Source organism: Mauremys reevesii, linkage group 2 (genome assembly GCF_016161935.1).
Source record: "Mauremys reevesii isolate NIE-2019 linkage group 2, ASM1616193v1, whole genome shotgun sequence".
Classification (NCBI taxonomy): Eukaryota; Metazoa; Chordata; order Testudines; family Geoemydidae; genus Mauremys; species Mauremys reevesii.
The window spans coordinates 147,555,443-147,579,194 of NC_052624.1; the positions used below are offsets into that span (position 1 = coordinate 147,555,443).

Below are 23,752 nucleotides of genomic sequence, written 5' to 3' on the forward strand. Positions count from 1 at the left end.
GTTCTGTTTTAATGGTATCACAGTAGCCCGTTGCTGAGATCCACTAAGACATGGCCTCCTTGCGCTAGGCACTGCCTCTTGGCGGAGTGAGAAACCGTCCCCGCCCCCGAAGAGTTCGTGCTCCAGATAAACAAGGCCAGGGAAGGTTTATTCATCTCCTGGCCTAGCCCAGGTCTCCTGCATCCCCCTTCAGTGCCCCGGCCACAGGACCTTCCCTCCGCTCTTCAAGCCCTTTGTGGGCATTAGAAAAAGAGGCTGTGATGCCCCGTTGGTGCTAGAGAAGGAGCCTCTTTGCCCTTCTGTCCAGCTCTGCTCCCTGATTGCTTTGCAAAACACCAGCAGGTGCTGTCAGCAGCCAGAACAAATGGGACTTGGAGGGAGTTCAGAGCCAAGCTGCCAAGGGGTTGGCGGGATTGACTTAAGGGTGGTGGTGCTGGTGGGGGGATTATCCCCTACCGGCGCCTGGCTTTCGAGGAGTGCAAACACCAAGAAGGGGTGGGTGCTTAGGGTGTGTAACCCGTAGGAGGGATGGGATGGAACTAGCAATGGGGAGTGTCTGTTAAGCTGTGAAGTTGTATCCCAAGGGGCGGGGTGGTGTCTCTTAAGAGCTAGGAAAATATCCTAAAGGGGAAACTTGCTCTCCTTGTGTTTGACTCTGTAGTCTAGGTATGGGGGTGCTATTGTACATGCCCTGAAGTGCTTACCGTCTACATAGGCAAAGCATAAGGAGAAACTGAGGCACGGCTTGGGGAAGTGACTTGGCCAAGGCCGTACAGTGCATCAGTGGCAGAGCTGGGGATAGAGCCCAGGTGTTCCCCGTCTCAGTCCATCCTCCTGCCTGCTGGGCCGCCCTCTCTTTGTCCTGCCCTTATGTTCCATGGGGTTGGCTTTGGTTGGTGGAGCCGAGCACGGGCTGGGATGCAGCGCGGGGCAGGTTCCCTGCCTCTGTGCTCCAGGTGCCGTTGGCTGGAGACGCAGTTTCCTGGTAGAGATTGGCGTCTCCATGTGAGAGCGAGGAGGGCGTGGGAGGGAAAAGTCAATTGTAATGATATTGGAGCTGAATTACAAGGAGAATAAACTCTTCTCCTCAGGGCTTTGGGCGCATTGGCTGCTGGGTTTTTTTTCCTCTCTGTACAGTAGACGAGCTGCAGAACAATTGATTTCTCAGCCGAGGAGTTAGCCTTTCCCCTCGAGAGGTCTCCGGTTGTGAAAGGAGTTTTCCTTTCACGGGGGATCTGCGGCCCAGCCTTGCCCATCTCCGGCTAAGACCATCTCCCAGGCAGTGAGCCAGAGAGTGCCGCGAATTCAGAGGCTCGAGCCTCCGTGTGTGGGGGGAGTGTGGAGTTGGTGTGATTGCTCGTGCTTGACGGTCTACCTGCAACGGCCACTTAGGGCCATTGTAGGGGTCCCTTGTACAATCCCCCTCTTCACCATAGAGACCTCTGCCTTCCTGGCCTTAATGTGCCTTTGGCCAAGGCGTGGTTTGCCTCACTCTGAAGCATTAGGCGTTGGCCACAGGATTTGGCCAGGCCATTTCATGGACAGCAAAATGTTCATTCCAGGCGATCTCTTCCTGCCTGAGCAGCGCCTGGGTGGCTCTATAGGTTGCAGGCCCGCAGTGTCTGAGAGCAGGGCAGTGCTGTTTGTACAGATGGGAAACTGAGGCACGGATCTAAATGACTCACTCGAGGTCCCCCAGGGCCTCTGTAGCAGAGCTGGCATCCCAGAGTAGCAACCGAACTGCTGGGCTGCCCTTCCTCTCGGTGGTGCTTTGGGCGGGTGAGATTTCTCCGGGTGCCTCCTTGTCTCTCACCCCAGCTGGTGCCCTCTCGTCTGTGTCTTTACAGCTCCCGTCTGCACGCTGTCCTCCGCGGACGCTGCTGCTTCTCCCACCGGGCCCCTGCTCCGAAGAGCCCGCACCCACCTGTGCTTTGAGATCAGGGCAAGCCGTGGCTCTGACTCAGCGGGACGCCGCCGCCCGCCTCCTGCTGGCTGAGGAGAAGTTGCTCCAGAGAAAAGTATGTGATCCCTTGGCGGGAGGGTACCCCGGTAGTGGCACCGCTCTCCCTGCCGAGGCGGGAGGGAGCTGTGACCCGGAGGAGGGGGATAAAGGACACTGAGTGTCACCCCCGTGTATTCAGATGGGACTGGCACTTGGGATCTATTCAGATCAGTGGGAGTCGGAGCAGGAGCGATCCTAGGGGCTGCCAAGGCTCCAGAACCTGCGGTGAGCGTCTGTGTTATTGCAAGAGGCACCACGTGACAGCGAGTGCCGGAAGCCTTCAGTCTCACTAGCTGGATGGGTCCCCAATACAAGGCTCATTCTATTGCAGACGAGGGCTGAGATTTTGCCTAAGGGGTTTAGAGTCCACGTTCCCATTAAAACGAATGGGAATTGACTATCCAAATCCACTCGGCTTGGCAAGCCTCAGTCTTCACACCTAACAACCAGGGCGAGTGGGACCCTCTGAGACCAAAGAGAGGGCAGCACGCTTGCTTGAGCCCTGCCAGGGAATGAATTTCCCTGAGTCAGGCCATTTCCACCCAGAGGGGACAGACGAGTTGTCCCACAACGTCCCGCAGCAGGGAGCCTAGAGTGCCGCCAAGGGTGCTGGCTGATATGAACTATGGGCTACATACCCAGAAGTCTTTGTGGCTGGGTGCAGCGCCGGCATGGACAGGAAACATGCCCGCAGCACACGGAACCCGACTGCAGCTCTGCGGTGGGGTGGCGATCTCTCGAGATCGGGGGTAGCCAGGTGACTCCCCCATGATCAAAGCTAGGCGGCAGTGAAGACCCAGCTGAAGTGACTTAGGAACCTGTCTCCTGGAAAGGCGATGGGGCTGCAAGCTTTTATTTCCCGTGCTGGGGTTTCGGGTGATGGGGTGGGTGGGGGGGTTGGGAGAAACAGGCTTTGTTTCGTCTCTTCCTCAGATGAAGACCCGGCCTTTGGGCTTTGGGGTGAAGCTGGAGATCGTCACCCCTTTTCTGGGCAAGTACCGCCCATTCGTGGGGCGCTGCTGTCAGACCTGCACCCCGAAGAGCTGGGTAAGGAGGGGAGATTGGAAGAAGGAGGGGATCAGCCTGGTGGTGGTTGGTGGCTTCTGCTTTCATAAGGGCTTACCCCTAGAGTTGGTCCCTCCTGGGCAGGGCTAGGGCAGAAGCCTCCAGTCTGGGTCTTCCCAGCTGCCACCTTTCACCAGCACCAAAGCAGATTCTGGCCTCTGGGCAGCACCTCGCGCTGCTGGCAGCTGCAGGGTAAAGAGAGAAGGAACTCGCCCTCCCAATGCTGGCGGGGATGGAGGGTTCCTGGGTTATCCTTGGCAGAGGAGTGAATTCCCAGGGGAGAAGGGGGGGCCCTGCTATTCAGGGTGTGTTTCTACTAATGGCCGTGCCTCTGTCTGCTTTCAGCAATCTTCCTTCCACAAGCACCTTCCCTCTCTGGGCTTTCACAATGTTCTCCAGGTGACCGAGGAAAACACCAGGTGAGTGTTGGAGGGGGCTGGGGAAAGGGTGCGGGGTAGGAGAGGGTTGGAATGGGGCAGTTTTCTGGGCACCACTCTTCTCGTGTTATCTCCATGCTGGAGATGTGGTCTGAGCCCAGCCCTGGCAGCCAGGACTCCTGGGTTCTATCCCCAGCCCTGCACAGATTTGCCGTGGGATCCGGAGCGGGTCTCTTCTCCCTCCGAACAAAAACAAGAATAATATTCATTTCTCTACCTCACTGGAATGATGGGAGGATTCATAAGTTAGCCTCATGCACTAATTAGTCTAATAATTGATTGCTTTAAGGATTGTTTGTAAAGCCTTTTGAAAGCTGCAGGCCTGTCAAGACTAAGTGTTATTAACAGCGGAGAGGAGAGTATTTGATTCATTCCCATCCGCCCACCCACCCCAATTTCATGTAACAGCCACAGCAAAAGGGGACTAGAGATTCAACCAAGTAGTTAGTTGTTACCAAAACATGTAGATTCCCACTCTGGTGTGGAAGGTTGTATTCAGAGATCAGAGTTTTCATTCTGATCCCTTCCCTGGGACCGGTGGTGGTGAAGCACTGGAATGGGTTACCTAGGGAGGTGGTGGAATCTCCTTCCTTAGACGTTTTTAAGGTCAGGCTTGACAAAGCCCTGGCTGGGATGATTTAGTTGGGGATTGGTCCTGCTTTGAGCAGGGGCTTGGACCAGATACCTCCTGAGGTCCCTTCCAACCCTGATATTCAATGATTCTATGAAATGCTTGCAAAGCATTTTGGGTAGGGCTGCCCAAGCTGTTTCTAGCCCTGGCAGTTTGTGTGACAAAGGATGTTAAAAACGAGGTGATTCTGGTTCCTTTCCCCTGGACGTATGCAACATACACATGTCCAGATCCTCAGCTGATGTCAGTCATTGGCTTCCGTGGAGATTGTTGGAGCTCCCCCGATTTACACTGACGGAGGGTTTGTCCCCTGATGTTTAACTCTCTCAATGCTGATTTTGGAGCATGTGGCAGCTCCTGTCAGTTTCTGTGGGATCCATGACCGTTCAGCGCTCTTGCAGGTGGGGTCACCGTGCTTTCCGCTGCTTGAAACCTCACAGCTCCAGCTTTCGAAAGGGTTTAAATAATTCATCTCGTCTCGTAGCATTTCACGAGTTACAGATGCTAAAACCAGGGGGGCGACGGGAACGCAAGATAGTAACCAGACGTGTGTGATGTTTAGTGTCTGATATCTCGTCACAGCCATGGGCAGGTGAGAAACGGAACCTCTGTGTCACTAGGATTCCAGTATTTCTAGTGGGGTTCAGTCTTCATTTCTTGCTCTGGTGGCTTGCAAAACGTTGGGTGTTAATGAAGTCCTTTCATCTCTTAGCATTCCCTGGTACTGATTGAGGACTGAACTCCTGATTGGAGACCTGATGCATTCAGGGATCTTGCCTCAGTCTCGAGTGATATTAACAGGACACTGGCGTGGGTCTTGGTACAGTGAAGTGCAAAGTTCATATCAGGAACGTTTGCCCTTCATGAGATCCGAAGTGAGAGCGGGGAACTGACTTTTCTCTCCTGGCTAATGCAGGAACGTCCTGGATGTTCTCCTTTCCTAGAAGGAAGCTCCGAGACCTGTGGTTTCATGGTCGAGAGAGAGATCCCTAAATCAATACGGTTTTTAGCATGGGAGCGCCACTTCTATACATACGTGCACTTGGTTTTTCTCTAGCGCTTTACCAAGTACCATTAGCCCCATTTTACAGATTGGGAAATTGAGGCGCAGCGGTCACGGTGCCCATAAATGACCAGCAACCTTGGGGCCAGCTCAACTTTTGGGGCCCCCACCTTGAGGCTTGTGAAAGGGGCCTGGTTTTGAAAGCGCGGGTGTTTGGCTCTATGTGACAATCGGGCCCAGAAATGAGGAATCCGCAGTCACAAGTCGGTTTTGAAAACCTTGGCCAGAGAACTGAGCTGACTTCAGCAAGCTAGTGGCAGAGCAGAGACTAGAACCAAGGTCTTCGGTTCCCAGTCCAGCGCGCTATCTGCTCAACCATGCTGCAGTAAAAGTTATCTCAGCTAGCATTTGGCTGGAGGTCTGGCAAGTACCAATGCATTAAGGATTAAATACTGAGATTAGACGCACTCCAACACCCGCTGACCTATGTCAGTCGTTCCCGGAAGGGAGGATGTCGCGAAGGAGGGATGGGCTTGTTAAAAAAATGAAACACTTGAATGAGGGGACATGTCAAGGGACTGATACTACACCATTAAGGAAAAGCTCCGAATGGGTAGGCAGTGTTTCCTAGTGGGTAGAGCAGTGGTCTTGGATGCAGGAAACCTGGCTTTGTTCCCAGCTCTGCCACTGGCCTGCTGTGTGATCTTGGGCAAGTCACGTCCCCTTTCGGTGCCTCAGTTTCCCCGTGGGGATAATGATCCTAACCTCCTGTGAGATCTACATATGAAAAGTGCATATACAAGTGCTTACAAGTATCAGTAGTACCCTGGAAGGGTATACCTGGATTATGGAATGCATGTAATGTATCACATGTCCATGGGTTCTGTAATTACCTAGCAGAGTGTGTGTGTGTGTCTGTCTCTCTCTCTCTCTCTCTCTCTCTCTCTCTCTCTCTCTAGGTACAGGGGCTGGCTGGTAAGAAGACTCTGTTACTTCCTTGCGATCCTCGAGTGGAAAGTTGATTCTGAGACCCCGCGAGATCTCCAGGAGAGAATCTTCCGCAGCAAAAGGTATCGTTCCTTGTGTGAGAGCAACCTGAGGTTATTTACCCTATGGGCTGGCTCTGGAGTTTTGCTCTTATCTCCCCTCCCTTCTCCACTGTGCCTCATGGTATTCCAGCCCTGTGTTGTTTGGATCTTGCCTCCGGGTCTGTGGTGTTCTGACTGTAGCAGTGGCCAGTTGGTTTCGGGTTTTGAACAGGATGATGGGAGAATTTGGCCCAAATCTGTTCTAACCACTAGACCATGTGCCCTTGTCACCTTCAGAATAAAGTAGAACTGAGTGCAGGATCCAATGTCATGGGGCTATGAACCTCAGGACAGGGAGCGCATCTGAGTAAGGACTCCTGGGTTCTATTCCCTACCCAGCAACTTATGCCCTCTCCAGCAGGACACCAGGGCTGTGCTAACTGTTAGGTGGGGCTGGTTTAAAAAATGTTGATCAACATTTTTTTGGATGGAAAATTGGTTTTTTGATTAACTGAATATTAAAAGTGTCTGCTTTCCTTGGAAAAGTTTTATTTTTGCATCAAAAATCTGGATACTCGAAAATTTGAAAAATTTTGCATCTGAAATGTTGCTGTGGTGTACCTCATAGGAGTTGTGGTTCCGTTACCTCATGCTCCTATCCGCCTCCATGGGACAGGCGCTCTGGCTGCACTTCAACTTCCATGATGCACCATGGCAGTGCGACTGCCAGGTTGTCCTGCCTCCAGTCCCCAAGCAGGGACACTGGTGCATCATGGGAAATGTAGTCCAACCAGGGAGCCAGGCCTCTAGAAGAGAATAGGAGTGTGAGGTACCCGAACTGGCCTTTTGTGAGAGCTCTCCAGTCCTTTCTTGACCTATAGCGGGCTTGCTGGTATAGACAATATAATGTTTATTTTTAAGCTTTTTTTTTCCAATTTTTGCAGAGTTAAATTTTCCCAGTTTCTGGAAGTGCAAATGGGAGGAAAATCCTCCGTGTAGAGAAGGCACCCAAGCCAGGTGACCTAGATTCTAGTCCTGGCTCTGTCCTTGGATTGGGCAAGTCACTTCCCTTTGCCTCAGTTTCCCCATCTCAGAAATGGGGAGTCATAGCTCGAAGGGATCAGATACTGCTGTGACGAGCATAGCGTAAGCGCCTGACTGCGGTAGCGGGGCTACGAGTAGGGAAGGAGAGAGGCATCGTCCAGCATGCTTCACTCTGCTGTTATACACCCAGCCCGCAGTCCTGGGCTAGTCTCTGTACCCTGTAGCTATGCTGGGATGACTCCCGTGTTGACACCCTTATTTGGAATACCATGGCCTTGTTTCCGTTCAGCTTATATCACTTTGGGCACGTACGATTTTTCAGTTTTGAGCCCTCTGCTAACCTGAAATAAGTCTATTCTGAACGGGCGTGTCCAATCACGGGAAGTTATGCTGGTGTAACTATACCAGCGTAGCTATTAAAGCCAGAAGGGACCGTTGTGATCATCTCGTTTGATCTCCTGTTTAATACAGGCCAGAGGACTTTTCTGAATTAATTCCTTTTTCAGTGCGAGCCTGTCTTTTAGAAAAATAGGTATTCAGTTGAAAATCGCCAGTGATGGAGAATCTGCCACAACACTTGATAAGTTGTTCCAGTCATTAATAACCCTCGCTGTTCAAAACGTACGACTCCTTTCTAGTCTGAACTTGTGTATGTTCACCTCCCGACCCCTGGTTCTTGTTATCTCTGTCTGTTAGGTTGAAGAGTCCTTTATCAAAGGAATGCTGGTAAATTTTCCCGTGTAGACAAGCCCTTGCCCTGTGCCTCTCTTCCCACATGTACAAGAGAGAATTAATGGGCCAGAGTCTTTCCTGGCGTAACATTAGTGGATCTGTGCTGTTTTACGCCTGCTGAATTTCTGGCCCACTGTTTGTAATGTGTTTTGTGAGCCTCTGATGACAGGCACTGTAGCAGGGGCAAAGAAAGATTGCACTATCTCTGAGGAATATTTTCACAAAGGGCCCTCTGTCTATACTGATGTCCTACTCTCATCTGCATTTATTTAACACCTCTCTGGCATTCTCTCTCCCCCTCCCCCCCCCTGCACTTACTCTGATAAATTATGAGCTGTTTGTCTTGGATGTCAGCCTGAGAGGTTAGATGACTAAAGCAACGGTGCAGAAGTTGAGCTGGTGGGAGCGGTGCGCTGGGAAAGGCACAGAGGCACGTGATAAATTGAGTTTTTTCAGTGTCATCTAGAATAGAATTTATCAGTGATGATATCACAGCTGCACCTAACGGGCCTGACTGAGATCCGGGCCCCATTGTGCTAGGAGCTGTACAGACACAGAACACGAAGATGATCCCTGCCCCAAATTGCCGACAATCTAAGTATAAGACAAGAGAGAACAGGTGGAGACAGACCGTCAGGGAAATACAAGGAAACAGAGACATTAGTGCTCAGTCTGATAGGGCCGTGGTGTGATCATTGTCACGCCATGGGGTTTGAGTGCCTTTCACAGGGATGGTGCTACATCCCCAGCCAGTAGCTGTACCCCTTCCCCTCGCAGGGTGACGGATGGGGACGGGGAGCTCCAGATGGAAACAGCTGTGAAGAAGGAAAATGATACTGAGTGTTTAATAGCAGCAGAACTCTTGGGCACCTGTCAGGTGTGGTTAACTCCCTGCCACAACCTGCTCCAATCTGGCCGCTTAAGAGATGGCGCTGGGCCCAAGCGTGCTGGATTCAACGGGGTCCCCACTGACTTCCAGGGGCTTTGGATCAGGCCTTTCCGGATGGATGCTCCTTTCACAGATGGGCCAGGAAGGAAACGAACCAGCACCAGCGTAGCGACAATTGGCTGAAAGCGTTGATTCAGCCAGGCTGATCCTGAATCCTGTGCTCTGTCTCTCTGGCCTGGTCTACACTACGCGTTTAAACCGAATTTAGCAGCATTAAACCGATTTAACCCTGCACACGTCCACACAATGAGGCCCTTTATATCAATATAAAGGGCTCTTTAAACCGATTTCTGTACTCCTCCCTGACGAGAGGAGTAGCACTGAAATCGGTATTGCCATGTCGGATTAGGGTGAGTGTGGCCGCAAATTGACGGTATTGGCCTCCGGGCGGTATCCCATAGTGCACCATTGTGACCGCTCTGGAAAGCAGTCTGAACTCGGATGCACTGGCCAGGTAGACAGGAAAAGCCCCGCAAACTTTTGAATTTCATTTCCTGTTTGCCCAGCATGGAGCTCTGATCAGCACGGGTGGTGATGCAGTCCCAAATCCAAAAAGAGCTCCAGCATGGACCGTACGAGAGATAGTGGATCTGATCGCTGTATGGGGAGACAAATCTGTTCTATCACAGCTCCGTTACAGAAGACGAAATGACAAAGCATTTGAAAAAATCTCCAGGCTATGATAGACAGAGGCCACAGCAGGGACTCAGCACAGTGCTGCGTGAGAAGCGTAACGGAAAGCCAAAGAATCAAATGGACGCTCATGGAGGGAGGGAGGGGGTACTGAGGACTCCAGCTATCCCACAGTTCCCGCAGTCTCCGAAAAGCATTTGCATTCTTGGCTGGGCTCCAGATGCCTGAAGGGTCAAAAACATTTTTCCGGGTGTTTCAGGGTGTATGTCGTCAATTTACACCCTTCTCTCCCCCCCCCCCCGAAAGAAAAGGGAAAACAATGGTTTCTCCCCTTTTTTCAATGTCACCCTATGTCTACCGCATGCTGCTGGTAGACAGGGTGCTGCAGCGCTGAACACCAGCATCCCCTTCCCGGTGGCAGACAGTACAATATGACTGCTATCCATCGTCATCATCAGCCCGTGAGTGCTCCTTGCTGGCCTCGGTGAGGTCGTCTGGGGGCGCTTGGGTAAAAATAGGAATGACTTCTGGTTATTCCCGGCTGATGGTACAAAAGGCTTGGTAACCGTCCTCATCATAGCAACTGGAGGCTGAGCTCCATCAGCCCCCCCCCCCCTTCATGTCTAAAGAAAAGATTCTGTACTGCCTGGACTATCATAGCAGCGGGAGGCTGCGCTCCTCTCCCCCCCCCCCTTTAATGTCCTGCCTGGACTATCATAGCAGCTGGAGGCTTCCTCCCCCTCATTTTATCTCACTAAAAAGTCAGTGTTTCTTATTCCTGCATTCTTTATTACTTCATCACACCAATGTGGGGGACATTGCCACGGTAGCCCAGGAGGGTTGGGGGAGGAGGGAAGCAACGGGTGGGGTTGTTGCAGGGGCACCCCCTAGAATGGCATGCAGCTAATCATTTCTGCGGGATCTCTGGGGCTCTGACACGGAGCGGCTGTGCTCTCTGGTTCTCTAGTACACTTGCCCATATTCTAGGCAGGACTGACTCTATTTTTAGACAAAACATAAAGAAGGGAATGACCCAAGGAGTCATTCCCATTTTTGTCCATGCGCCCCCGGCCGACCTCAGCAAGGCCAGCCAGGAGCATCCATGACAGCAGCAGACGGTACAAAAGGATTGATAACCGTCATCGCCAATTTCCAAATGCAAACGGTGCAAAATGACTGATAACCATCATCTCATCGCCAATTTACAATGGCAGACAGTGCAATAGGGATGGTAATCGTCTCTACTACCTTGCAAAGGCAAATGAATGCTGCTGTGTAGCACTGCAGAACTGCCTCTGTCAGCAGCATCCAGTACACATATGGTGACAGTGACAAAAGGCAAAACAGGCTCCATGGTTGCCATGCTATGGCGTCTGCCAGGGCAATCCAGGTGAAAAAGGGCACGAAATGATTGTTTGCCGTTGCTTTCACGGAGGAAGGATTGAGTGACGACATTTACCCAGAATCACCCGCAACACTGTTTTTGCCCCATCATGCATTGGGATCTCAACCCAGAATTCCAATGGGCAGGGGAGACTGCGGGAACTATGGGATAGCTACGGGATAGCTACCCACAGTGCAACGCTCCGGAAATCGACGCTAGCCTCGGTACATGGACGAACACCACTGAATTAATGTGCTTAGTGTGGCCGCGTGCACTCGACTTTAAACAATCTGTTTTAAAAAACCGGTTTCTGTAACATCGGAATAATCCCATAGTGTAGACATACCCTCTGTCTGGTCTGCAATACGTCCCCTTCGGGCCTGACGCAGAGCCTATGGGACGACACCCCTGGGCTTTACCTGCCCTTTGGCCGGCAGCGAACTGCAGTCTGTTGTCTGGGGAAAGGCAGACAGGCCTGGGGGGGAGCCCGGTGTGAGCAGAAACCTCGGGGGACGTTTAGGGAGGCAGAATTTAACTGTCTGGGGCTGGAATTTGGCCAGGACATTGGAGTTAGCAGCCCTGCTCTTCGAGAGCTTATTCATTGGGCCTCAGATTTCTCATCTGACAACAATACAGTGCCCCCCTAAATCTGTCCCCGCCTGGACTCGAACCCATATCTCGTTGGTGCCCTTTGCTCTGCCCGCCAGAGACGCTGCAGCTTTCCTGGGCTTCCCACCCCGGCCTTGCTCAGATGCATGAGATCGCAGTGTCTCTCCAGCGTGCAGCGTAACGTGTCCATGATCTCTGCTGGGGTCTCTCCTTGCCGCCCCCGATAACCGTTAATAGGGTGTTGGCGGCTGGCTGTCCTTAGGCTCTGGTTGCTGGGGTGCATTAGGCGCCCTGGATAGCATATTAAATCCTGCGGCTTTGCTTGGCGTTCTTGTTTTTCACCTGCTCTCCCTTTCTCCCCAGGGTGCAGGATGTCATGTCTCTGGAGGTCCCCCAGGCGAGAGGGGCTGGCTCCGTTCTCAGCAAATCCCAGGCACAATGGAGGAGTGAAGTGCTGAGCATCCTGGGCCAGATTCAGTCTCCTCTCTCCCTTTTCTTACTGAGGTATGTCCCCCCTCTCTGCGGAGAGGGCCGGGCAAGGGCTACAGGGGGGTCTGGCACCCATTCTGCTGTGTATATGGAGCAGCAGCAGAATTTTCCGAGGGGGCTGGTAATAGAGACCAGGTTCTCGTCCCAGCTCTGCCATGTACTTGCTGTGTGTAACCTTGGGCAAGCAAGACTCTTGTGCCTCAGTTTTCCTGTCTTCAGGATGGAGAGAGTGACACAAACCTTACTCGGCAAAGCACTCTGAGATCTAGGCCTGCAAAGCAGCAGAGAGGTGATTAGAGTGATGGGTCTGACTCCGTTCCTCTGCACGAAATTAACCCGCCCGGCAGAAAGCAAAGAGTGTGTGAGTGCATTCTGTGCCCGCCTGCCCTGTGGCTTGCTCTCTGAGGTGTCGTGCAGTGACGCAGTGGGTGCGTGGGCGGTGGTGGTGATGGCAAGTCAGATCCCTGCTAGGAGCCTCTGTGTGTGTGTGTTTGTATTTTAAGTTTTTTGCAAAGTCGGGGATGTTTTTCCTGTGTTTCAAACTTAGCTGGTGGTTGGCTGCGGCTGGGGCCCTGGGCTGGCGAAGTGGAATCCCTGGTGAAGAGGGTTTGGGATCGGGTGGTGGTTCAGAGATATGTTCTGGTCAAAAAACAACACACAGCTGTGCTTGATGGTCCCAGGAGAGGTCCAGGACTGGAGTAGCAGGGCGCTGCGGGTCACAATTGAGCGGTACCGATGGAGTTAGTGGGGGAGGGGAGCCCAGGGCTGGGATCACAGGGAGCTAGTGGGGGAGGCTGCTGGTCCTGTATTAAATTGGACAGTCCCCTGCTTGAGAGGTTTGTCCCCTATGCAGGACTGGGAGGAGACCGGATGTGGTTTTGACAAGTAACCAACAGGGATTGCCATTTTTAAGAGCATGCTAATCTTCCCCCTCCAGCGTGACCTCAAGTGCATGGTACACGTGGGGTCATGCCAGCGGGGTTGGGCTCATGCCATGCCTGGCGGTACTGGCACGTCTGGTGTTCTGGGAACGTGTCCATGGCCACCTTAGCTGCAGGTCAGGATTCAGGGGTACTGGCAAAGCTGGCGGGGCAGTGAAACCAGGGCCTGGGGGACCAGGGGATGCGGGTCAGGACTGAGGGGTATTGGCAGAGCTGGGTTTGGAGGAGGGGAGGAAGGGGGGAGGGCCTAGGGGCTGGAGGACCAGGGGATTGCAGGTTGGGATTGAGGGGTACCGGCAGAGCTGGCGGGGGAGGGGAGCCAGGGGCTGGGGGATCAGGGATGCAGGTCAGGACTGAGGGGTTCCAGCAGAGCTGTGCGTGAAGCAGCTCGGGGCTGGAGCAGGGTGGGCTGTGGGTCGGACCTGAGAGGTGTTAGCAGAATTGCAGGTGGGTCGGGATGGAGGGGCATTGGCCGAGCTTCGTGGGGAAGCCCGTACAGCACCTCCGTGTGTTCTCGGTAGCTCCATCCCCTTTTAACGAGTGCAACGTTTCCCATGGAAGTGAACATCAAAGCCTTCACCTAAAAGAAAAGGTGAACTTTTTTTTTTTGATTGTTGAGAAATTGGCAGATAAAGTTTCCATTGAGGCCTAATTGCTTCTCTGATTGAGCTGTAATAAAAGAACCTTTCCGAACAGTCTGAGTATTTAAAGTGGGGAAATTGCCCAAGGGATAAAAGCATTTAGAGACTTCTGGTAAACATCACGCAGGAGCTCGGGGGTGGGGATGGGGGAGATGGGTTCTGGGTATGCACGCTGGGCTTATTTTATTTTTATTGTATTTTTTTCCCTAATCACGCAGGGGCGTTAATTTTTTTGTTGCAAACAGAGCTCCTGTTTATTCATTTACTTTGTGGGAGCTTAAAGACGTGGGTTGAACATTGAAATGTGATGATAATACCTAGCTCATGTAGCGCTTTTCATCTGAGGATCTCAAAGCACTTCACAAAGGTGGGTCGGTGCCATTAGCCCTGTTGTACAGATGGGGAAACCGAGGCACAGAGGGGGACCTGACTTGCCCGAGCTCACCCAACAGGCCAGGGGCAGAGCGAGGAATTGGGCCCGGGTGGCATGAGACCCAGTTTAGTGCTCTAACCACTAGACCACACTGCATTTGAATTAAATCTCAGTCTTAGGGTGGATTTTTCACACCCCTGAAATTAAGCCGACTTAATTTTCTCGTGTAGACTGGGCCTGAGACGCAGCAAGTCTGCATTTTGAGTTTCTCCTCTGTCATTGAGTCACTTGGGTAAGTCATTTAACTCTCCTTGCTTCCATTCCCCATCTGGAAAATGGAGAGTGTAATAGTGTCAGCACTGCAAACCCCAGAAAAACCACAACATTAAAAAAAAAATTGAGGTGGGGGGCTCTCCTTTTGGCTTCTGAGCCACTAGGCTGTGCTGGGGGCCTATTTTCATGCTTTTCTACCTCTACAACAAGGGCTGCTCAATCAAAGACGCTGAGATTCTCACGCATTCCCATGACTCCGGAAGCTGGAGCTTTAAAAAACTCCAGGGAGGTGGAAGAGCTATCGAAGCTCAAGGACCATGTTTGGCCCAAGAGCGAATGGGGATAAACTGGCCATGAGGAAATGTAGGCTGGAAATGAGAGGAAGGTTTCCTAACCACCAACAGGAGTAGTGGGGGGAGAGGGGGAAAACAAGCCGAACTAGTTCTAAAATGGACCTTGATACATTGATAAATGGGATGACATGCCGGGTGGCCTGCGATACCACAGGACTGCTCCTGATGACCTCAGAGGTCCCTTCCACTCCTAGGTTCCTAATATGCCAGTTATTGCAATACTTGCAGTAAAAGCACAAGAGCTGGCAACGCCATGCTTCTCTCTCGTGTGTATGTGCAGCGCCTGGTACAATGAGGTCGTGTGGAGAATGAGTGGGTGCACTGTATAGCGTTGATTTCAGTGGGGGTCTGTTTGGGCCCCAGAGTGCTAGGCCGGATGGGGTTGAACTAGGATGAGTTTCCCAGCAGCCCTCCCATGTACCACGCATTTGAACGGTTGCCCTGGCACCGGCTTATGTTCTGGGTCAGGCCTGGAGGGGGCTTGTTTAAACTCTCAGGCTTCTGTGAAATGAGTCGGGAGGTTCTCAGCCCAGTCCTCCCCATGGGCAAGCGGCAGGGAGGAGCGAGTGAATTCCCAGCCCTGGAGGTGGTGAGCGTGTGCGGCTCGGTGGGGAACGCTGCGGGGAGACGGGGAATTGAAATCCCTAGAACTGGTGGTGACTGACGGGGGTGCCCGCCCGTGTGATGCGCGGCATCGTACCGTAGCTCCTTGGGGCAAATGTCGGGGCTGATGATTAGAAGATGCCAGTAAAGTTTAGAAAGTAGAGTGTATAAAGGTGTGATTCCACCCCTCCTAGCGTAGGGCGCAGAGACTGGGGATGGACACTCCGTGATGGGAAATGAGGTTGGTGAGGGGCCTAACGCAGGATTGCTGCACTTGGAGAAAGGTGGAGGGAGGTATGAACGTGTCCACTGAGAGTTATACGGGCCGGTGGTCCTTTCAAGGATTGTGGCTGCCAGGCGATCGAGCAGGAGGCGAGAGCCTTGGTACGGGATATCAGCAAGCCTTTCTTTCCCTCTCCCCCAGGCTCTGCAGCTGGGCTCTGCTCAGACTCCTCAACCGCATGTTCCTCAACGTGCTGCTCCACAAAGGGCAGCTGGAGATGGTGCGCCGGGCAGCCCAGACGGTAAGGAGCAGTGCCGGGGCTGAGACGGCTCTGCCAAGAGCCCTGTTCCTCGTGTTATCTGCCTAAGGCACTTGGGCGAATCCCGCCACCCTAGTGTCTGAGCTCCCGTAATGCCTTTATCCTCATGCACGGGGGACAGGGCGGGGCTGATATCGCCATTGTACAGGTGGGAAACTGAGGCACCAAGCGGCTAAGAGATTTGCCCAGGGTCACACTGGAGTCTGTGGCAGAGCAGGGATTGGAACCCTAGCCACCGGCCCATCCTTCCGCTTCCTCCTTAGGCAGGGCTCCCGACATCACCGTTACCCTGGCACCTTCGCGCTGATGCTTGTGGTCACCACGTAGTGGGCTCAGCACAGGGCGCAGAGCTGGGTCCCGTTCCCGACGCTGCCTGAATCCTTGTGCAGCCTGGAGGCAAATTGCTTAGGGTCACGTTTTCAGCAGGGCCTAACTGCCTTAGGAGCCTGAATCCCAGAGAGTCAATGGGGCTTAAGTCCCTGAGTCACTCGGCCCTTTTGATCTCAAGCTGGCAGCAGTTGCGTGCCCTGGCCCCTGAGCGCCCCCTGCCAGGCTTAAGCGAAGGCGCTTTACGGATCTGCCCCCAGCCTTGGCCCTGGGCTAGGAAAGGAGCCGTGGCCGGTGGCGGAGGCTGGGGGCTGGTGCAGGGCCAGGAGCGGAGCCGCGCTGAGGCTGAGGACAGTGCCAGGTGCAGGGCTGGGAGCCGGGGACGTGGCTGGGGGCTGGACCAGATCAGAGCTGGGGGCAGGGAGGGGCTGGGTGGCACTCCCTCCCCACCGCTTGTGGGGGCTAGCCCAGGCACCCCTGCATCCCCCGGATGTTCCTCCATGCCTCCCTAGGGGGGTGAGCCCCATAGTTTGGGGACCTCTGCAATAGCGGGTGTGGCAGGGGCTTGGTGTTCGCAGAGTGCTCTGAGAGCTCCTCTGCAGGCAGGGTATGCGGTTTGCTCACAGGGCCGCACATCTGGTTCCTTGGGGCATCAAGCTCCATTGTGCGCCTCCACCAGAGGCCTTTCCAGCTGTCGTCTAGAGCGTGGGACTCGTCTCCGGTCGCCACGGCCCAATTTTCTATTTAAGGGTCTGATCAAATGCTCATTGAAGTGGATGGAAAAATCCCTGTGGGCTTTGGATTGGGCCCCTGGCGTCCGGTGACTTTCCAGGGGGCTGTGTGGGGAGCAGTGCCCAGGATCCTGTAGGAGTGTGCAGTATATTGTCTGCAGTGGGTCCCCCTTTGTGCGCATTGCTCAGCTGGCATGGCGTGGCCTGTGGGTCCCTCTGTAGTATTGATGAGGGCTCTGATGTGGGTTTAAACCCAAATCCTCCTCCCGTCCACACACACGCTTTTCCACCGCTGCTGGGTCCCTGGCCCGTTTCCGGTAGCAGGGCACGTCTCACCGCAGCTGGGGGCACTGGTGGGGTAAGAGCGCTTCTGCACAAGCCTCATGGGGCAGACGGACAGGTTCTGCCACGTTACACCATGAACCCAGCCCTGGAGTGGCCACAGCCAGCCAGGGTCTAAGAGAACCCTGGGAAACTCTCCTGGAAATGCCTGTATGACGATGTGGTTCTGGCGGGACCCAACTGAGGGAAGTCACTGGCTGATGGGGTGGGCTCTCTATGCTAACAGCTATTAGCAAGTCTGTCTTTTCCCAGCCAGGCAGGTAATTTGCATTAACACAAACACTAGTTTTTAACTTCTTAGCTGCTATGGATTCCAAGGCTGGACTCTGTCTTACAGAGATACCACACAAATCCAAAGAGTCTGAGGGTGAGAGTTCGCTTGCTCCCTCCTGCATCCTCAAGCGTTCAGCCATAAAACTGTTCTGCTCTGAAACACCAGTAACCCAATCTGTCCTTAGACCCTGAAGCACAGACTGCTCACTCACAGATTCAGCATGGAGACATTCCTGTTCCAACACCATTGTCTTCCCAACACGCTGGCCACACACAGCCATGTGGTTATAGGGCTGCTTAACTTTCTTAACAGCTCCGATTCCATCTGAGACCTTTTCAAAGCTGCCCACACTGGATCTTTCAAAAGGAAAGTCAGTGGATCCATTCACAACAGAAAATTTCTGGCTGTTAGGAACTAAAACTTTCTTGATTAAATCACTTTCACACCCTTCAGTTGCAGTAAACTGCTTGCACAGATTATGATGAGGATTCCTTTCCCTATGAGCTTTTCTAAGCAGCAGTTCACCCCTCTCAGAAATTCTGCTCTCACCCTCTTCACCTAGGGCTTGCTCTAAAGGAACACTTTCCTGAGCAACAACAGACTCTTTCTGGGTCTCACTTACATTTAGAATCACCTCAGGCCCAACAGGCGGATTTCTACACAATCCCCTTTCAGGCAAACTTATAGACTTTCTCGATAACAGGTTAGAATCATTCTCCTTCCCTTGGCCATGAACAAGTTCAGGAATCTTTTCCTTCTTGCTACAAGTTGTCAAACTGTCAGTAGGTAACACAATTAAATCACCTTCCTGCTCTCCTTGTGCCCTGGCTAGGGTATCACCCTGATCAGACAGAGTTGCTGCACCCTTTTCCAACCACACATTAGCAACTGGCAAACTACAAGCACCAGAATTGTCTGGTCTCTGGGATTTTGCTATGACACTAACTGGATGCAACCTAGTCACAGTGCCATTCTCCCCAGCAGACACAAACTCAGGACCATTCCCTTCCTGGGCTTTAGCTGTATTTACAACCAACTCTGAGACAACTGAATCACCCTCAACCATCACAGGCTGAAAGGCACCTTCTGTCTGCTCCACAGACACAGAAGAGCCGGAGACACATTCTCCTTCTCCAGACACACAGCTTGGGATCTCATTTCCCTTGTCCCAGCACACAGGGCTGTTCACAGACAACTGCTTGGAGACCGAGGTAGCTTCCTCCATAGGCAAGTCAATACCCCTGACAGACACAGGCACATTCCCTCCACTGTCACATTTCTCCACACAGGACACAGGTAAGGGATAGGGACACTTATCTTCCACTATCCCTCCCTTCCCAAACTGCTGACTAGACAAAGCCATCAGCTCACAAGGCTGCCTAGGCTCCTCCAAACTTTCCCTACCAGGCACATTGCCACTCCCAATGGATAAGCTGCTGCTTTTTTCACAACACTGAGCTACTTCCAGCAAATCACAGTTACCCATTTCAGGTTCACTTTTACAAGCTGTACCAGCCAACAATCCATCACCCATCACAAATCTACCCTGTCCTTCCTCAGTTAGGGCTTCCACCTGACCATTTACTTTAATTTGCTCCTGAGAAACATTTTCCTCACCAATGAGATCTTTCTGCTCTTGATCTAACTCCAGATTTCCTTCTGAGACATCAGACAGACATTCAGAAACTCCATTCACAGACACACAGCTATTACCCACCAGGTTAGAATCCCCCTCTCCATGGTCATAGCAAAACTGGTTAAACACAGAAAACTGCCCAGAGTAATACCACATATCAACATAGTTATAAACTGGAATTTCAAGAGGATACAGTTTCTGCTGTTCTTCCATTGCTTTTTTGACTTGGAGCTGGAGTCTAGCCGTCTCCTGTTGCATCAGTCGAGTTTTCTGTTGCATCTTGTGAGTCTCCTGTTGCACCTGTTGAGTTTTCTCCTCAGCAGCCAGCAGCTCCAGACGCCCCTTACGAGCTTTTTCTTCCAGCTGGGCCAAGGCTTGCTCCTCTTCCATTCGAATTTCTGCCAGTTTTTGCTCATGTTCAAACTGCAGGCTGTCCATCAGGGCTTGCAGTTTCATTGCTTTTGCTGATGCTTTCTGGCTCATGGTCACTGATCTTTAACCAACCAAACTCTCAATCCCAAGTTTTGAATTTGGATAGCGTGGGGTTCTGGCCCAAAGCTTAATTGACCTGGTTCTGTGGATCCAAGCACGACTACGCCACTGTGACGAGGCGGTTCTGGCGGGACCCAACTGAGAGTGCCAATTCAGGACCAATTGCTCAAACAGGGCAGTCACAGCCCAAGGCTGGGGTTTTTCCACCCCTAAGGCAAACCAAACCAGCCAGACAAAAAGGACTTCGGTTTCACCCCACTGGCTAACCACAAGTCACACAAGCAATTTCCTTAGGCACTCCAGTCTCCCAGTATCACCACCAGTGCCACTCGTTCTGGGGATGAATGGTTGTGAAAACCAACACCCCAATAAAAGAAAAAGGTTCTCTCGATTCCAAAGAATCAAGCCCCAGACTCAGGTCAATATACAAATCAGATCTTACCCACAAATCACACTGTTGCCAATCCTTTAGAATCTAAAATCTAAAGGTTTATTCATAAAGGGAAAATGGTAGAGATGAGAGCTAGAATTGGTTAAATGGAATCAATTACATACAGTAATGGCAAAGTTCTTAGTTCAGGCTTGTAGTAGTGATGGAGTAAACTGCAGGTTTAAATCAAGTCTCTGGAGTACATCCCCCGCTGGGATGGGTCAATCAGTCCTTTGTGCAGAGCTTCAGTTTGTAGCAAAGTTCCTCCAGAGGTACGAAGCAGGATTGAAGACCAGATGGAGATGAGGCATCAGCCTTATATAGGCTCTTCCAGGTGTAAGAACACTTCTTTGTTTTTACTGTGGAAAATTATAGCAAAATGGAGTCTGGAGTCACATGGGCAAGTCCCTGCACACCCTGCTGAGTTACAAGGCGCATCTGCCTTCTCTCCATGGGTCAATTGTGTAACTGATGTTCCTTAATGGGCCATCAAGCAGGCTAGGCAGAGCTAACACCAACTTGTCTGCGGTGTCTCCCAGAAGCACAGCACAAATTTGAAATACAGACAGTATAGAGCCAATAATTATAACTTCAACTACAAAATGATACAGACATCCAGACAGCATAATCATAACCAGCAACCCATAACCTGGTCTTAGACACCTTATATGACCCCCTTTACCTAAGATTTGGTGCCACTACAGGACCTTGGTTGCAAACCATGTTCTATATGGTCCCAGTTTATATCAATAACGTCACAGCCTGTCCTGTCAGTGCACTGCCAGTGTGGCCGGGCTTGCCTGGTGGATACTCCTCGGCGAACGTGGGAGGCCCGGGCTCGCCTGTGCTGGTACACAGCCTCAGCTGCACCCCTCACACCCCCTGTCGTTTTCTCCTTGCAGCCTGACGTCCCACTGGTTTTCCTCTCGACTCGCAAGTCCCAGATGGATGGGCTGCTGCTCCCCTTCCTCCTGTTTTCTCAGGGCCTGGGGGTGCCCCGAGTGACCTGGGAATACCAGACCTTTACCCCAAGCCTCAGGTAAGGCTTAGAGCCAGGGTTACAGGCATCTGTCTTCTGCGTGGCCGGCTCCCTGAGCGGTGTGACTCCCCTGTTTCTCTCCTCATCTGCCCGTTACTTTCATTCTTCTGGCCTCTCCCTCGGAACCTTTCTCCCGCCGGGGGACCATGGGCAAAGGGGCTGAGAGGGAGAGGTGACCGTCCTGTCTCCCGGGGAGGCCCAGGTGGGCTCTCTGCAGTGTCTGTGTCTGTTTTTGCCTGCAGGGCCCTGCTGAGCCGGCTGGGGGGGGTTTTCCTGCCGCCTGGAGCAGAGCACGCGCCGGATGGCGAATGGGGCACACTCTCCAGGGCCGTCCTCACCTCGGTAAGTGGGGGAGGGGCAGGAGTTCGTGCAGCTGAGCTGTGAGTCAAGGGGTGGCATGGGACCCTACTCTGGGGGAGGGGGGAACGTGGTGAAAGCCTTAGCCAGTGGTTTGGGACTCCTAAAGCACTTGGTTAAGGATTTCATAGCTGACTAGGAGACTTAGACACCCTGCTCCCATTCCCGTCAGTTGGAGCTCGGTGTATGGCTCAGTCCCCTCCCCAGCTTTGCAGGTGCCAGCCGTTGGAGGGGAGGGGTACAGGTCAGAACGACCCCCACCCTGCTTAGATGGACCCTCCGCATGGACGGAGCACCGGTCTGGGAGCCAGGGCCTTCCCGGGTTTCAGTCTCATTCATTTGATGAGCACTGCCCGGGTGCTTAGCTTAATTCCACCTCTGCCACTGACTCACTGTGGGACCTGGGCCGAGTTGCTGCCCCTGCCTCGGTTTCCCCACCTGCTCAATGGGGAGGATGCGGGAGTTGTGTGTGTGAGCCCCAGCATTGTTATTTCGGAAGGTTGTTGGGGGCTTGTCCAGGAACCCTGCTCCTTTGTGAAAAACTGGAGCGAGCCCCCCAGAATAGCGAGCAGCCCAGTAGTTCGGGTGCTCAGCTGGATGGGGGAGACCCAAGTTCAAACCCTCAAGCTGAATCGGGCCGAGCAGGGATTTGAACCTGCCATGCTCATGCCCTGGGCCGTTGGCTATTCCAGGATCTCACTCTGGCTTTTCACAAAACGACGTCTGAAGTTCTCGCTTGGGTCCTGACACGAGACGGGGTCTCTAGACCCCGGTTGGTTTATTCCCTGCTAAATTCCCTAGGATTTATGCGTAAGAAGGCAGGGCCAATCCAATGCCCGTTTTGCTCAGTGCGAGTCTTTCCATTGACTCCATCGCGCTCAGGCACCTTCATGGAGCGTGGCCCGACCTTTGGGCATTGCGCAGATTTTTCGGTCGCTCATGCAGGGCTCTGCGGGCATCAGTCCCGGATCTTGCCCAGGCAGATTTAGGGCCTGGTTCTGGCTAAGAGCCACGAAGGGGGCTGCCCCACGCTTCTGTGGGGTGGAGAGTGAACGTCGCGGGAGGAAATTGGACCTGGATCTCGGGAAGCGCTCCCTGGCTGTGAGATCTGTCGGGCTGTGGGATTATTCCCCTGGGGGAAGGGGCCTTTGGCCCGTGGGAAGAGGGGAGGGATTGGGGGGACCTGAGAAGGAGGGTGGGATGTGATTGGCTGGGGGAGATGTAAGGAATGAGGGTGGGCAGCAGGGGTGAGCCAGATGGGGCCACCCGGGGTGGCGACGGGAGCAGACGATTTTAGGGAGTAACCACCACTTCTCTGCCGCCTGGCTGGGGAGGGGGGAATATTCCCTGCCCCCAGGCTTAGGGCGAAGGGGAGCTTGGCTGCACCCTGTCTCCGATCCCATGAGGTTCCTTTCCCGCCCTCAGTACATAGAGGAGCTGCTGAAGAGCCGGCAGCACCTGGTGATCTTCATGGAGGATCCAGTCTCTGGTGAGCCCCGGCTCTCCGCCCCTGGTGGGGAGTGGCTGGCTCTGGTGCTGGGTGCTGTCCGTGCCGGAGCCGTCCCCGATGTGATGCTAGTGCCCGTGGGCATCGCCTACGACGTGGCCCCCGGTGCGTCCCACGGGGGGCTCTCGGTAAGAACCACTGGCCATTAAGGGGAGTTGTGGCCAGAGCAGAGCAGCCGGGAGCCAGGACTGCTGGGTTCTGTTCCTCGCCAAGGGAGGGGAGTGGGGTCTAGTGGTTAGAACAGGGGGCTGGGAGCCAGGACTGCTGGGTTCTGTTCCTCGCCAAGGGAGGGGAGTGGGGTCTAAGGGTTAGAACAGGGGGCTGGGAGCCGAGATTCCTGGGTCGTGTTCCCGGCTCTAGTGGGGGGTGGGTCTGGCATAGACGCTGACAGCTCTACCCTACGCTCACCCCCTTTCCCTTCACTTGGGTACGTGCTCTGCACCTTGCAGGGGATCCTCCCGAGAAACCCACCTTCTCCCGTCCTCCTGATCGAGGCACCCCACTTGTGGCCATATCAAACCCACCGTCCTGGGCACGCGTCCCTGCTCTAGTCTCTGTCCTGACCCAGATCTCACCCCTTGGCTTCTCCCTCTCTGGTCTGGCTGGGCTATTCCCAACAATCCAGCTCCTCTCTTCGGACACTGGGCACCCAGGGCAGCCGATCTCTCCAGGTCACCAGCCTCTTCTCTCATATTTATTTTTATTTTTTGCCTGCTCCCTGCTTCCAGTATTGGCTGACTGGCTGCTGGCTCTGGGAACCAGGCCACTTGCCTTTTCCAAAGTTCTGGAGAGAGGCACATCCCAAACCTTTGGAAGCTGAGAGCTGTGGTAGCCAGGACTTTCAGTTCTGCAGAGCACCTGAGATCCACGTCTGGGAGCTCCTGT

At 53.3% G+C, this 23,752-nt stretch overlaps 1 protein-coding gene across 2 annotated transcripts in view; it reads left to right on the plus strand.

Annotated features, from left to right (window-relative positions):
- GPAT2 (glycerol-3-phosphate acyltransferase 2, mitochondrial) overlaps positions 1-23,752 on the plus strand; it is a 44,550-nt gene that overhangs the window by 7,465 nt on the left and 13,333 nt on the right. For both annotated transcript variants that reach the window (XM_039525679.1, XM_039525680.1), the window contains 9 exons: positions 1,848-2,018; positions 2,936-3,049; positions 3,413-3,486; positions 6,098-6,208; positions 11,881-12,021; positions 15,615-15,714; positions 20,867-21,003; positions 21,246-21,345; positions 22,786-22,995. In XM_039525679.1, coding sequence (XP_039381613.1) covers positions 1,848-2,018; positions 2,936-3,049; positions 3,413-3,486; positions 6,098-6,208; positions 11,881-12,021; positions 15,615-15,714; positions 20,867-21,003; positions 21,246-21,345; positions 22,786-22,995 — 1,158 coding nt within the window. The remainder of the gene's footprint in view (positions 1-1,847; positions 2,019-2,935; positions 3,050-3,412; positions 3,487-6,097; positions 6,209-11,880; positions 12,022-15,614; positions 15,715-20,866; positions 21,004-21,245; positions 21,346-22,785; positions 22,996-23,752) is intronic.